The sequence below is a fragment of the Rhineura floridana genome, chromosome 8 (genome assembly GCF_030035675.1).
Source record: "Rhineura floridana isolate rRhiFlo1 chromosome 8, rRhiFlo1.hap2, whole genome shotgun sequence".
NCBI lineage: Eukaryota > Metazoa > Chordata > Lepidosauria > Squamata > Rhineuridae > Rhineura > Rhineura floridana.
In genome coordinates, this window is record NC_084487.1 from 76,928,092 (window position 1) to 76,944,733 (window position 16,642).

Consider the following 16,642-nt stretch of genomic DNA (forward strand, 5'->3'; position numbering starts at 1 on the left):
GGAAGAGTGGGGCTGAGTATAGATAACTGGGCCTGCACTTTTCACTTTTCCTCTGTAGCAGCCAGGATGAAAGGGTTTGGGGAGAAGGACACTCTCCATGTTCCAAGGTTTATCACCCAAGGCACCACTGTACAAACAAGGGGCAGGAGGATCCTGGAGAATCAGTTCCACTTTATCTTTCTGCTTTATTCTGCCTTAGACATATTACAACATGGCACCAAACACACTCACCCTCAATCTCTCCATACACACAAACATGTACATACATAGTTAATAGCAACAGAGCAGATTAATAAAGATTAGGCTCTAGCGATGGGTATTTCCCAATTATTAAACAGTGATGGTACAGTATCTTGTGATATTGGATGAGCAAGCCCTGGCACCTTCTATTAAGGCTCCTTCTAATTATAATCCTGACATGATAATAGGACCAACATGCAGATACTTGCAGGATTTTTAAACTTAACTAGGCCTACTCTCATGAAGCTCATGGCTGTGAATATATATTTTAAACATATTATGATAGGTTTACAGTTTTCAAAACTATTTCAGGAAATATTTTTACTACATAGGAAGCTGCTTATGCTAAATCAGACCATTGGCCCATTGAGCTCATTACTGCCTGTGGTCACCATCGTGGTCGCCCTTGAGCACAATGCTGCCCTTGAGGACTTCCCCTGCCACTCACAAAACCTCTGAGTTTCCCCACCCCATTGCTCACTGCCCCCTTTGTCATGAGATGGCAAATGTGATTACCTCTCCTCCGCCTTGAAAAGTGCATAGAGCTGAAGGAGGAAGATGGAGGAGCAGCACCCTTTCCCCACTTGTTCTCTCAGCTCTCTCTGCTTTTCAAGGTCTCAGGTCAGCACCTGAGCCTTGCAAAACAGAAAAAGATAGGTATCTGAGCAGCTGGAGGGGGAAAGGGAGCAATCTGGGAGACTGGGGAAGAGAGGGTGGTCCCCATAGCACACTCTCAAAATTCCAAATGGGCCCATGGAGCCAAGAAAGTTGTTAATTCTATGCTGACTGACAGGATGGTTTTCCATGGTTTCAGACAGGGGACTTTCCCAGCCATACCTGGAGATGCTTGGGACTGGGACCTTCTATATGCAAATCACATGCTCTTTATCTCTGAAGTATGGTCCTTCTCTGTGGCTAAATAAGCTGACATACAAATGTATGAAAGAAGGAATCTAATGTTAAAATATTTGTACTTAAAATAGCTAAAACCATGTGTATAGCTTCTCAAAATACGGCAAGTTTCTAAAGCACAACTCAGCTTACAACACCACAATTAAATATTACTCATGACTATACTTGCTTATAGCTTTTATTGTCAACTCTCAAAGTTTAAGAATATGCATTCTAATAATGCACCATATAATATATGCATTATATGATACAGTGAGAGCCAGTGTGGTGTAATGGTTAGCTTGTTGGTCTATGAATTGGGAGATCAGGATTCGAATCCCCATTCAGCCATGAAGCTCATTCGGTGACCATGGCCCAGACACCATCTCTCAGCCTAACCTAACTCACAGGGTTGTTGTGAGGATAAAATGGAGAGGGGATAACCATGTAGACCACTTGGAGCTCCTTGGAGGAAAGGTGGTACATAAATGTAAATAAATAAATAAATAAATAAATAAATAAATAGATAAGCAAGCAAGCAAGCAAGCTTGGGATTTTATCTAGCAGCACTTCCCTAAGCATGTTTCTTTTAAAGTAAATCCCACTGAGTTTAATGGGACCAGGATTCTACAAATATAGTTGCTAGACTACTACTGGTAGCCATAAATTTATCCTGAATTAAAGCCACTAGTGTACTCCATCAGAGAAGTAATAAGCTTTTAATAATCAATCAGCAATACAGTGAAGCAGAGAATGCATATCTAAATGCAGTGTCAGGCTTATCAGGCTCAGTTCTATGGAATAGTAGAGAGTGGCTGCTTCAAAAACATATTCCACCAACCACTCTTCTTCAGTGAGTGGGTACAGAGAATGCCACTGCAGCAGGACATAAGAAATCTGATCCTTGCTCCCTATAGAAGAATTGTCTACCGTGGCTAGCTACAACCTGTGGATCCCTGAATGAGACTTATTTAAGATTACATGCTGTCTTATTCATGAGGGCAGTTTCAATAGCCATTTAGAGCTGCTACTATCCTATACACACACTGGAAATAAGCCCGATTAATACAGTGCAACTTACCTCTGAGTAAACATACACATTTGTGCTAAACAACAAAAGTCAGATGATAATGACTGCTGTGTAATGAGTTCAATCTCTCCCCTCAGTCATAAAGCCCACTAGTAAACTTGAACCTCTTATTATCTTTCAGGGTTGCTTTGAGGGTAAAATGGGATGCCTATGTATGGTGCTCTGAGCTCTTTGAATTCAAAGAGGGCATATGTGGGTGGGGGAAATACACACACTTATACACTTAGTTATATAGGTGTATACAGGGCAGGGCATAGTTTGTAAAGAATAATGTTGTATCTTCATCTCTAGTCTCACCTTCAAAAGAACCCTTCAAAAATGCAGAGTATGGCTGGGGCATACATGTGTAGTTAAGGCTGCAATCCTACACATAACTTATGTGAGAGTAAATCCCACTCAGTTTAATAACACTTACTTCTGAGTAAGCATATTTAGGATTTCACTGTAAATTTATAAAGCACATTTCCTTAAATTGATTTACATACACACTGTCATACGTAGGTCAGCACAATTATGATTCTGCAGGAGGACTGCTGAGAGAATAGCAGCTTGCCTAAGGCTATCTATATTACATTTGTGGCTGAACTGAGATATGGTAAGTCAGGCCATGTTCAGCTAACTATGGTTATCCTGCTTGAGCGGTGACTTCCTGGTTTGTTATAGCAGTTTCCCATGACATCTAAACCAGGAAACTGTAGTTTAATGCTTCCTATAACCCCAGCTTGCAGATCACAGTAAATCTGTGCTTTGCAATCCAGGTGTGTAGGCATGACTTGAAGTACAATTTCCAGTTTGGACATAATGGGAAATGGATCACCAAACCAGCAAGCCTCGTCTTAAGCTGAGTGCATTAAGGAGGAAGTGCTCAAGCTTATTACCACTTCCTGGCAGCAATACTACAACTGAGGTGGGCTTTAACATGCATATATGGTGCATATGTGTAATGTGTAATGAAAGATATACAAGACAAATAAGAAGCAGGGGAAATGTTTGATTTATAGCCACTTACATTTGATAGACTTATATCTACTTGCTTCTTTTATATTAATATAAATTATAGTTGAACAAACCAAATGAATTGATGTATTAACCCTACAATCCTAAAATGTCTTCTTAGGGAGTAACAAAGCAAACATAACCCCTGAGCCACCATGCTGGAAGGGGTTCGGATGTGGCAGAGGTGTCCCCCTGTCTACTCCACAACGTGGAGCCTCCACTACCATGGAGGTTCCTACTGTATCCACTGAAAATGCAGTCAAGCAGAAGATACTACCGGCAACCATCATAATCCACAAAGACTGGGCGTTTCAGGGTGAGGAAGGAAGCAAGCAGAGGTGGAGCTGGGCTGGTCCAGGAACCAGTGGATCCTAAACTGATCCAGTTACCGATGATGGGCCTGACTGCTGCACCCACATGGAACTGGTGCAGGAAAATAGTATTTTCACTGCCATCCCCTCCCCCTCCTGGCCAGCCTGCGCAGTTCCACTGCTCTGTTCAGCCCTGCTGCTCCAGACTGGAAGTTAGAATTGCTCCCTAAGCCCTATGGAACACAGTGGAACTTATTTCTGATTAAACGTGCATAGGAATACACTGTAACAAGTTGCAAAGAACTTCTTAAAGATTGGACAGGTACACATGTCTGACAGCCCATATGCAATCACCTGTGGACTTGAATGGGATTCAAAAGGTGGTGTGGTATATATGAATCAGTTGCTCTACATGGGTGCTGTACATGCTACTGCCACGATATATCCAGTCACAACAGTCATTTTATGGAGCCTTCACATATCTGGGCCACAAGCCTACTGGGAGCTCTGCATGCTCCAACACAACATAGCGGCTGGTAGGTGCACAAAGTTAGCCTTGATCTCAAAAAAACCCAAATTTCTCCAAAATAAGTTTTTTTTTAAAAAAGTGTATGCTTTAGAGATTACAACTGCTCTATTTAGATACATCTTACTCCACAAATACTAAAATGTTCTTCAAGACTCAGCACATTAAGCCACAAGGATGCAAGATCCAATTCCTAAGTATTTCAGCCAGTACTGCAGCAGCAAAATTCAAAACAATGGCAGAATTGGCAGATAACAAACTTTAAAGAGAGGAAGGGTTGGGAAGGAAGAAACCAGTGTTGTACAAGAAACCAGAAGAAATAAAAACCTAAGCAAAAATCAAGAAGTGACAGCAGCCCTGCCCAACAACAGTCAGCCAAAAAAAGACAGGCCTTTCCATGGAAGCTTGTTGGGGAGGCTATGCTATTAATGAGGAAACCTTTACCCAGGAAAAATTGATGCTCCGTCGCTGTTTGCTTTGAATAAACAGAAACACTGTTTTCGGGCGGGTTTCTTGGGGCCGTTTGAAACAATAGGAGAAAACACCTGGGAGAAGCACCTGCACTGAAAGTTGGCTGGACCACCTCGTCTCCCTCTCACAGGTATGAGAGGAAAGCGCCTTGACCAAACCTTGCCTAAGAAGAACCTGTCATGGAAAGCGAGAGAAAGACGAGAGACTATGAGCTTCCCGCCACACCTGTGAGGCAAGGTAAGCCCCATCAGTTGAGAAGGTGCTTCTGGAGGATGGCGGAGTGTGGAAGGGAGGCGGACTGCCGCCGCCCACACCCAAGCGGCAGATCAGAGGGGCAAGCAGAGAAAAGAGGCAAGCGATGACAGGAGCCGCCCGCACCTGTCATTCAGAGGGGCCCTCAAGCCTTCCCTTCCCTTGCCTCTCCATGCCATCCATCCCTTCCCTTCCCCTCACCAGGTGTCGCCCTTGCGGAGAGCCGTTTTGAGCAGCGCCGCGATGTCCGAGCGCTGGGTCTCCAGATCCGCCGCGCCTCCCTCCGCCATATCTCCCAGCCCCGCGGCGGCGGCAGCAGCAGCTGCGAAAGCGATGGCACCAGGAGAGGCAGCGGTGACAGGAACGGCGGCACGAGCAGGCCGCGCTGCATGCTGGGAATGACGCCGCGCGGCGACCGGGGAAACGCCCTCCACGACCCCCTCCCACTTAGGCAACCCCATCGATAGAAGCGGGAGATGAACGAAGGAAAGAGTGGAAGGATTCGAGACGGGGAGAGTGACGCCTCTGTCTGAGGGCGCCACGAGGCGGACAGGAGGACTACTCAGTCGCGGGCAATGGTTACATGCGCGCACGCGATAGACACCTTAGGTTTTTAAGGAATAGGGCGTGGACTAAAGAAAGAACCTAAACCACCCTTTGCCGACTGGATGGTTTGGACAACAACTCCCATCAGCCCCAACCAGTATGGCTGATGGGAATTGTAGTCTGAACAATGTGGAGGGCACTAGAGTTGCGAAGGCTGACTTAAACTGTAAGAGTGGTGGTAGTGATTACTGTATACTATAGCCAGCGTAGATTTTTCACATTCCGCAATGTTAAATTGAAAATAGCCCCCATCCCATTCTGATGCTTCCCTTAAACTCATTTCAAAACAAAACCTTACAAAACTTATAGTCCTGAACTCAGAAACGCTTGCTTAACAACCCTGTCAATTTTTATGGTGATACACAAAACAGTCAGAGAGAATAGAGAGTTCAAAGTCGAAAAAGAGAGAGAGAAAACCCAGAGCCCTTTTGGACTTTTTTCTCTCAGAGTTCTCATAATCTGTTGAAATTCATGAAAAATCAGCCATGTTCACAGAGTACCTGTAATCCTATTACTGACCTTGCCCCATACTCTGACCTTCATCTTCTGCACTTTAAAAGTTTAAAAAATGCCTGGCTGATTTTTAATTAATTTAATAAATTTTGCATTGACCTGAATGATAGTGTCAGGCATGCTCAGTAAGAACCAACTGTCAATGTTCTAGAAGCCAGACTCACAGCTGCTTGGCTTGCCTAATCAGGGGGGCACACCCACACCAGACTTTGATTTCGCTTGAGACATACATGGCTTCCCCCAAAGAATCCTGGGAAGTATAGCCTGTGAAGGATGCTGAGAGGAGACTGCTATTCCCCTGACAGAGCTCCAGTGCCCAGAGTGGTTTAACAGTCAGCCACTCTGATTGAAGGTCTGTGAGGAGAACAGGGCATCTCCTAGCAACTCTCAGCACCCCTTCACTAACTACATTTCCCAGGATTCTTTGAGAGAAGCCATGACCGTCCACAGTGAAATAAAGACCTGGTGTGGATGTGGCCAGGGACAGCTTTGCTTTAAATTTGGGTGAGAGGCTACATGTGCCTGCTGTAGAATAAAAAGGTGGGGGAAATTTTGAAAAGCAATGATACTGTTCACAATGTTTTCCTTTTGGAAAGGGGCTTCCCCTCTGCCCAGTGCCCACCCACCAAACATCCTCCTCTCCCCTCCTCCTCCCTTCCCCCAGTTCAGGTTTGGACTACGTCCTGGGAGACCAGGATTCGAATCCCCACACAGCCATAAAGCTCACTGGGTGACGTTGGGCCAGTCACCGCCTCTCAGCCTCAGAGGAAGGCAATGGTAAAACCACCTCTGAATACCATTTACCATGAAAACCCTATTCATAGGGTCGCCATAAGTCGGGATCGATTTGAAGGCAGTCCATTTCCATTTTCAAACATGATTGCACAGAAATCAATCCCACTGAACTCCAAAAGTATGCAAATGATCAAACCCACCCTTCCTTCTTCTCCCTCCTATCCCCTCCCTCTTGTCCCTCCCCTCCCCCTTCCTTTGCCCCTCTCCATCCCCCTCCCCTTCCAATTCCCTCCTTCCCCTTCCTCCCCCTCCCCTTCCTCCCCCTCCCCTTTATTTATTTTTTTTTATTTATTTGGTTGCATTTATATACCGCCCTTAGCAAATAGCTCTCAGGGCGGTAAACAGCATAGGGTAAAATACATATATGGCAATAATAAAATCACAAAAACATATATGACATAAAAACAAATACAGTTACACAAAAAATAAAAATAAAAACTTAGTATACAAGATTAAAAAGCTAAAAAGATTAGAGTGATTAAAATGCCTGGGAGCATATTAATAACTAAGATCAGACTTTTCATTCTTAAACCACACTACATGTCCAAGTCACAGGGGTGCTTTTACAACCAAATCTCACAATTAAGTAACAGAGTACTATGGATTTGTAGACCAATTTTTGTACAGGGTTTGTTAAGAAAGCAAATCAAAGGTATTACCCATGAGGTTTTCAGAGAGGTTTGGGCATGACACTTTAATATCTTTAAAAAATAGGCCTTAAAAAATTAAAGTGGAAAACATAGCTCATTTTGCAAACTTTCTCTGGTATCCAAGCCTGAGCAGTTGGATGCTGAACAAATTGCATGTGGTTTAAAGAGCACACTTTGGAATTACCAAATTACCCTTCCTCCTCCTCATGGTCAGTTTTACCTATCTTAAGCATGATTGCATGGGAGTAAATACCATTGAACTCTATAAGCATGCAAATGATGAAACCTGCCCTCCTCTACCCCTTCCCCCTCCCCCATGGTCAGTTTTATCTATCCTAACCATGATTGCATAGGAGTAAATCCCATTGAACTCAATAAGCATGCAAATGATGACCTGACTTTCCCCTCCTTCCCCTCCCCTCCCCTCCCCGCTTCCTTCCTCCTCCCCTCCCCGCTTCCTTCCTCCTCCCCTCCCCACTTCCTTCTTCCTCCTCTCCTGCCCACTCAAGCCCTCCCTGCCTCCCCCCTGGTCAGTTTTACCTATCCTAAGCATGATTGCAGGGGAGTAAATCCCACTGAACTCAATAAGCATGCAAATGATCAATCCATTCTCAGCAAACCTGCATAGGACCCCATTTCTTACGTCCCGGATTACAAAGCAGAGAAATTCACTAATAGGCAAAAAATCTTGTGGTTTAAGAACATACCTATAGCCCATAGATATTTTTATCAAACTGTAAAAAGCAGGGAAATTGGGCAGCTATAGTGAATGCACCAGGGCAGCAGGAGACCTGACCTCCTAACTGAGGTACTGTACTGCCCTACAAATTTGTCAAAGTGCAAAGACAATTTGGGTTGGTCTTTCACAGTCCAATCCACTTCCTGTGTAACGGAAGAATTTGGTAACATGTGCCTCTGAGGATATGGTGAGTGGTGGCAACACCTGCAATCAGCCCAAATAATAGAAAGAAGACATGTGCTGTGCTGATCTTGTTTTAGCAGGGAGGAAGCAACATTATTAAGGCAGTTGATATAGTTCAGATGGTCACTTTAAATATGTCTGATTTACTTTGCAATTTTAGTGAAGTTTCCTATAGGAAATCATTTTCTTTTGTTTCTATTTCTGTGAATATTTATTTATTTTATTTTATTTTATTTGTTTCATTTATAAACCGCCCATAGCGAGTAGCTCTCTGGGCGGTGTACAAAAAAGTTAAAATACAAAATATCACAATAAAATCAGCCTACAAACAATGAACACAAGCAGCAACAAAAGAAAGTAGAAAATTTAAAATTATAACATTAAACGCTTAAAATGCCTGGGAGCATAGCCAGGTCTTAACCTGGCGCCGGAAAGATAGAAGCGTAGGCGCCAGGCGTACTTCTTCGGGGAGGCTGTTCCACAGTTCGGGGGCCACTACAGAAAAGGCCCTAGATCTAGTAACTGTCCTCCGGGCTTTCCGATGGGTTGGTACCCAGAGGAGGGCCTTAGATGCTGAGCGAAGTGACTGGGTAGGTTCATAGCGGGAGAGGCGTTCCACAAGATATTGCGGTCCCACGCCATGTAAGGCTTTATAGGTCAAAACCAGCACCTTGAATCTGGCTCGGAAACAGATAGGTAGCCAGTGCAAACGGGCCAGAACAGGTGTTATATGCGCTGACCGGCTGGTCCTCATCAGCAGTCTGGCTGCTGCATTTTGCACTAGCTGGAGCTTCCGAACTGTCTTCAAGGGCAGCCCTACGTAGAGCGCATTACAGTAATCCAGCCTAGAAGTTACCAGAGCATGAACAACTGAGGCGAGGTCATCCCTGTCCAGATAGGGGCATAGCTGGGCTACCAGCCGAAGGTGGTAGAACGCGTTCCTTGCCACCGAGGCCACTTGCGCCTCAAGAGACAAGGAAGGATCGAAAAGAACCCCCAGACTATGAACCTGTTCCTTCAAGGGGAGTGTAACCCCATCTAGAACAGGGTAAACATCCACCATCTGGGCAGGGAAGGCATTCACCAACAGTGTCTCAGTCTTGTCTGGATTGAGTCTCAGTTTATTAGCTCTCATCCAGTCCATTATCGCGGTCAGGCAATGGTTCAGCACATCCACAGACTCACCTGCAGAAGATGAAAAGGAGAAATAGAGCTGCATGTCATCAGCGTACTGGTGGCAACGCACTCCAAAACTCCTGATGACGGCACCCAGAGGCTGCATATAGATGTTGAAAAGCATGGGGGACAAAACCGACCCCTGAGGGACTCCACAATGGAGAGTCCAAGGTGTCGAGCAATGTTCCCCAAGTACTACCTTCTGGCGACGATCCGCCAAGTAGGAGCGGAACCACTGCCAAGCAGTGCCTCCAACTCCCAACTCCGCGAGTCTCCCCAGAAGGATACCATGGTCGATGGTATCAAACGCCGCTGAGAGATCAAGGAGAATCAACAGAGTCACACTCCCTCTGTCCCTCTCCCAACAGAGGTCATCGTACAGGGCAACCAAGGCTGTTTCAGTGCCAAAACCAGGCCTAAAACCGGATTGAAACGGATCCAGATAATCGGTCTCATCCAAGAGCACCTGGAGCTGACCGGCAACCACCCGCTCCAGAACCTTGCCCAAAAAGGGGACATTCGCCACCGGTCTATAATTGTTCAAGTTATCTGGGTCTAAGGAAGGTTTCTTTAAAAGAGGTCTCACTACTGCCTCCTTGAGGCTACTAGGGACTACTCCCTCACTCAAGGAGGCATTTATCACTTCCTTAGCCCAGCCGGTGGTACCAGTCCTGCTAGCCTTCACTAGCCAAGATGGACAAGGATCTAGAGCAGACGTGGTCGCCCACACCATTCCAAGCACCTTGTCCACTTCCTCAAGCTGCACCAACTGAAACTCATCCAATAATGAAAGACAAGACCGTGTTCTGGACACTTCAATGGATTCATCTGTCATAACATCAGAGTCTAGGTCCCTACGGATGCATGCGATTTTATTTTGGAAGTACCCTGCAATGTCGTTACAATGAGCTTCAGATGTTTCAATGGTATCTTGAGGACCAGAATGTAAGAGTCCTCGTACAACCCTAAAAAGCTCTGCTGGGCGGCAGAGAGATGTCCTGATAGAGGCAGCGAAGTGGGACTTCTTCGCCGCCCTTACCGCTTTTATATACGACTTAGTGGAGGCACTTACCAAAGCATAATTGCATCCGTCTGGAGTTCGTCTCCATCTGCACTCCAGCCTCCTTCTCTCTTGCTTCATCACTCTCAGCTCCGGGGTATACCACGGAGCTGTATGAGCTCTGCATCGAAGAGGGCGCGCGGGAGTGATCGTGTCAATAGCCCGGGCCATCTCTGTATTCCACAGTTCGACCAAGGCCTCGACAGGAGCGTTAGTACTATCAGCTGGAAAAACTCCCAGAGCCCTCTGAAAACCAATAGGATCCATAAGCCTCCGGGAGTGGACCAACTTAATAGGTCCCCCACCCTTGCAGAGGGAAAGAGTCGTCGTGAGTCTAAAACTCAGCAGGTGGTGATCTGTCCATGACAATGGAGTAGATGAAAGACACCCCACCTCCAGATCACCATCTCCATGACCAGTGGCGAAGATCAAATCAAGAGTGTGACCCGACACATGCGTTGGGCCCGTAACAAATTGAGACAGCCCCATGGTTGTCATGGAGGCCATGAAGTCCTGAGCCGCCCCAGATAAGACAGCCTCGGCATGAATGTTGATATCCCCCAACACCACAAGTTTGGGGGACCTCAACAACACCTCCGAGACTATCTCTGTCAGCTCAGCTAGGGAAGCTGTTGGGCAGCAAGGTGGGCGGTACACCAACAGGATTCCCAGTCTGTCTCCTTGACCCAGCACAAAGTGGAGGCACTCTAGACCAGTCGCCATCTGGACAGGATGCCTGGTGAGAGAGAAAGTACTCCTATAGAACACAGCGACCCCGCCTCCCCGGCCCTCAGATCTACCATAGTGCTGCACCGTATACCCAGGTGGGCAAAGCTGTGAGAGAGCGACTCCTCCCTGCTCACCCACCCAGGTCTCGGTTATACATGCCAGGTCGGCACCCTCATCCACAATTAAATCGTGGACAAGGGAGGTTTTATTATATACCGACCTGGCATTCAAAAGCAGCACCTGGAGATCTAAGGGCTGGCTGATAGAACAACCAGCAGTTCTGTAGCCTTGAGGAGAACCGGAACAAGGCACAGACACAACTTGTCTGGGGCGAGTTCCCCTTACCTGGCACGTTCTCCTCCTAACGCCATACCTCCCATTACCCGTCACTACGCTAATTGGGCCCCCCGAAAGCCCCCCCGTTAAATACAAAGTATGCTCTCCCAGGCACATTTTAAAAATACTTAAACACAAACAAACACATTCACACAACAACACATAAAAATACACATAAATATACACAAACACATCCACACAATCTCATTCACACACACAACAAACAAAACAAACAGATTAAAATGCACCCAAACAACAGCAATAGCCGCCGACATTAAAATTCTCCTCCGCATCAAGCTTCGTCCGTAAGTAATGTCATCAAATAAAGTTGTAAAATATCTGCCCACGACCCAGTAAACAGACAAGTAAGCAAGCCAGAAGGACAGGACACGCCCCAAGCAGCGAACTTGAATGGAGTGGCGGCAAGCAGGCAGAAAGCCACGATGAAACAGCGACAAAGCAGCAGGCAGAAGCAGTGGCACAGAACCCAGCAGCAGCGGTCCAGGACTCACAGGCGTGTCGCAGCCGCGGCAACCAGCGACCGACGACAAAGCCGAACACCAACCGACAAGCAGTCCAGAAGATCCGGAGAGCGGCGGCAGCAACAGCAGAAGCCAAGGCAGCGGCAGTCGTAAATCCGAAACGGCCAGAGCCACGCCAGAGACCAAACAACGGGCCCGGAAACAAACGGCCCAAAAGCACTTGAAGAGCACCCGGAGGGCAGCGACGCCTCGAGAACCACAGCAGCGCCGCGGCGCCGATAGGCCCCCGACACACTCCAGCCGTAGCACACCAAAGATGGAACTCCGCAACGGGTCAGAGGTCGCTTCCAGAAGGTGGTGCTTGGGGAATATTGCTCGGCACCCTGGACTCTCCAGTATGGGGTTCCGCAGGGTTCAGTTCTGTCCCCCATTTTGTTCAATATGAAACCGTTGAGTGCGGTCATCTGGAGCTTTGGAGTGCGTTGCCATCGGTATGCTGATGACACGCAGCTCTATTTCTCCTTTTCATCTTCTTCAGGTGAGGCTGTCAATGTGCTGAACCAGTGTCTGGCTGCGACAATGGACTGGATGAGGGCTAATCAACTGAGGCTCAATCCAGACAAGACTGAGATGCTGCTAGTGGGTGGTTCTTCTGACCAGATGGTGGATGTCCAACCTGTTCTGGATGGGGTTGCACTCCCCCTGAAGGAGCAGGTTTGTAGCTTGGGGGTTCTCCTAGAACCATCTCTGTCACTTGAGGCTCAGGTAGCCTCAGTGGCATGGAGTGCCTTCTACCAACTTTGGTTGGTGGCCCAACTATGTCCCTATCTGGACAGGGATAACCTGGCTTCAGTTGTCCATGCTCAGGTAACCTCCAAGTTAAATTACTGCAATGCACTCTACGTGGGGCTGCCTTTGAAGATGGTTCGGAAACTGCAGCTTGTGCAAAATGCAGCGGCCAGATTGGTAACAGGGACCAGATGGTCCGAACATATAAAACCGATTCTGGCCCGCTTGCATTGGCTGCCTGTATGTTTCCGAGATCAATTGAAGGTGCTGGTTTTAACCTATAAAGCCTTACACGGCTTGGGACCACAATACCTGATGGAATCCCTCTCCCAATATGAACTCACCCATACACTACGCTCAAGATCAAAGGCCCTCCTCTGGGTGCCTACTCCAAGGGAAGCTCGGAGGGTGGCAACAAGGGAGAGGGCCTTCTCAGTGGTGACCCCCAAATTATGGAATGATCCATTAGACAAGGTGCGCCTGGCGCCAACACTGTTATCTTTTCGGCGCCAGGTCAAGACTTTCCTCTTCTCCCAGGCATTTTAGCATGTGTTTTAAATTGTTTTTCTATTGTTTTAAATTTTAAAATTGTTTTTTAAATTGTTTTTAAAATATGTGTTTTAAATTGTATATTTGTTTTAATGTTTTTGATTGCTGTAAACTGCCCAGAGAGCTTCAGGTATGGGGCGGTATACAAGTGCAATAAATAAATAAATAAACAAGGCATATCCCAATCTGCTACTGATCTGCTGCTTACAGCTCTGTTTTCTCCTCCATTTACAGTTGTTCATTTGAAACCAATATGTATTTGTACTGCAACATATTCTTCAGATATAGATATTAAAATACAAATTAGTATGCTTTTATTCTTTCTAGCTTTGGATTTTGCCATATACTACCATAGATGGGGTCTACTTTCACTCCTCCCCCTCCCTTTCCTGGTTAAAATTGTTTTGCACTGTCCCTTGCTCTGAGGAAGAGGGTGGCCCAAGAGAGTACTTTTATGAAAGAAGGGATTCCCACAGCACTACTTCTTTCTACAGAGGAGACTTGGAGAGTCCTTTATATTAGGAGTGCCAAGACTCTGCTCAATATTGGGTTCTCAGTCATGTTTTTATGCACATCCTCCATGTTCTAGTGTAAATAGCCCAGAATCTGAGCTTTCATTTTTTTTAAGTGAGTTTCTAGCCCTCCTGGAAAGAAATTTATAAAACAAAATGTGCAGGTGCCCTTCTAAGCAATTTATGTGAAATGAGCCAGCCTGGCTGCTTCTCCTACCAGTGTTATTAGTCAATGAGTGAAGCCAGAGTCTGGTTAATGAGTTGTTTCAACACCAAGTAGAGGAATTCTTGTGTTAAAAAGCTTCTGTTTTGTTTTCCCCTCTAGTGTATTTTCCTGCTTCTCACTTTTTTCTAGTCCTTGGAATCTCCACAATTTGCCCTTCCTTTTTCCCTAGCAGCCAGGATACATCTTTCCTATGTTGGGTGGACCTGGGATCAGGTGCCTTGAGCCTTCTAGGAGAAAGGGTGGGATATAAATTTAATAAATAAATAGCGCCAAGTTATTTTCTGCAAATACGGCTACACAACAAGTGTGGGGGAATGTTACAGATTCCCTCTTCTCCCCTCCCTCCAAAAAAAGGGTGATGTGAACATTTTGGAAAGAGGCTTAGGTATGTTTTCTGCTTTGTATGAGCTAAAGACCAGGGACTCATTAAGAATTCACTCTATAGTTAACCCTCCTCTTCAGATGCACACCTTAACGTGGTGAGGGGGTTTGAGTGTGTTGAAGAAGCTGACAGCAATGCCGTCAGGAGTCTAGACCAAGAGGCAAGACTCCTAGCAGGGGCACCCAAGGTGGAATGGTCAAAGCTGAGACACCAGACTAAGATGCATCCAAACTCAGAGGAAGGCAATGGTAAACCACCTCTGAATATCTGTTACCACAAAAACCCTATGAGCAGAGTATCCAAAATGCAACACGAGATAGTGCTGGAAGATGAGACCCCCAGGTCAGAAGGCACTCACCGAGCTACTGGGGAAGAACAAAGGACAAGTACAAGTAGCACTGTGACTAATGATGCAGCTGGGTCAAAGCTGAAAGGAAGCCCAGAGGCTGATGCGCACAGATGCGAAAGGAGAGTCCGGAGTTGTATGACGCACACAATAGGAACATGGAATGTGAGAAGCATGAACCAGGGAAAGTTAGAAATTGTCAAGCAAGAAATGGAACACATCAACATTACAATACTTGGTGTGAGCGAACTAAAATGGACGGGAATGGGACATTTCCAACCAGGCAACTACAAAATATTTTATGCAAGAAATGAGAAATTAAGAAGAAATGGGGTTGCTTTAATAGTGAGAAGTGATGTAGCAATTAGGAGCTACAATGCAAGGTCTGAGCGAGTGATATCAATGAGATTAAATGGGAAACCTATCAACATAACCATCATCCAAGTCTATGGTCCAACGGCAAACACAGAAGAAGAGGAATTGGAGAGATTTTATGCAGAAGTACAGGAAGAAATTGATCACACACGAAAACAAGATGTGTTAATAATCATGGGCGATTGGAATGCAAAAGTAGGGAACAGAGAAGAATTAGGAATTGTGGGGAAATGGGGCCTAGGAGACAGAAACGAAGCAGGAGAAAGACTTATTGAATTCTGTGAAGCCAATAATTTGTTTCTTGCAAACACATTTTTTGAACAACCGAAAAGACGACTATACACGTGGACATCACCAAATGGTCAATATAGGAATCAAATTGATTATATAATTGGTAGCAGAAGGTGGAGAAGTTCCATACTTTCTGAGAAAACAAGACCAGGAGCGGACTGCGGTACAGATCATGAACTGGTCGTATTGAAAATCAGAGTAAAGCTAAAGAAGACCAACAAAGCAATCATAACACCAAAATACAATTTAAATAACATCCCAGAAGCGACAGGAAAACATCTGATCCATAACAAACTTATGATTATCAATGCAAGGAGAACGATGAAAGCATTAACGGCTTTCTACTTCTCCAAAGGTGGCCAAGCTTTTCTACCAGCGAAAAAAATTTTCAATGCCAAAGTAATAGCCCAACTGACTTTCGGCTCTCAGGTAAATAAGAACTTGAAATTTACTGAGTTTGAATCTATTCAGACCATCTTTTTGAGATCTATCATGGCAATCCCTTCATGTGTCCCAAATAACATTCTCAAATTAGAAGCGGGATCTCAATCAATAGAGACCAAAATTTGGCTACTAAGGATTAAAACCTGGTTAAAGCTTACTCTAAAGCCCACTGGCCTTGCTCCAGATATTTTGATAGACAATCTCCACTCTCCCTGGGCGAGTTTAGTGACGGATAAACTTTTAAAAATAGGCTTTTCACCCCAGCTCATCCTTACTATGGGATTCGAAGCAGCAATGATTAATATACGCCAACGCCTGATAGATATTGACTATCAGCATCAGTTACTATTAGTCAAAAAGCAGAGACATAACCCAAAATTCTTTAACTCAATGCCTTATCTAATGAATTTGGAAATCCCTAAATATCGAAAAGCCTTTACCCAAATCCATCTAGATGTTTTACCTTCAGCCGTCATGGACGGCAGGTTCTCCAAAATACCATACAAAGACCGAGTGTGTCCGTGTGGAGAAGGAGCTGTTGAGAATAATATCCATGTACTTCTTTATTGTCCTTTATATAGAACTCCAAGATATCAACTAATTACCCCTTTGCTAACTCCTTTCCCACATGAGTCTGAGCATTTTTGGATGGAATATCTCTTAGGAGATACCTCTCCAAAAA

The 16,642-nt window shown here is 45.4% G+C and overlaps 1 protein-coding gene across 5 annotated transcripts in view; it reads right to left on the reverse strand.

The window, feature by feature from the left end:
• USP15 (ubiquitin specific peptidase 15) overlaps positions 1-5,350 on the reverse strand; it is an 89,799-nt gene extending 84,449 nt beyond the window's left edge. For 2 of the 5 annotated variants that reach the window (XM_061639865.1, XM_061639866.1), the window contains exon 1: positions 4,979-5,350. In XM_061639865.1, the coding sequence (XP_061495849.1) occupies positions 4,979-5,238 (260 nt within the window). In that variant the 5' untranslated portion in view covers positions 5,239-5,350. Of the gene's footprint in view, positions 1-4,498; positions 4,693-4,978 lie in introns of those variants that run through there. The other 3 variants (XM_061639857.1, XM_061639858.1, XM_061639860.1) reach the window with 3 other exon arrangements.
• Between the last annotated feature and the right edge of the window lie 11,292 nt (positions 5,351-16,642).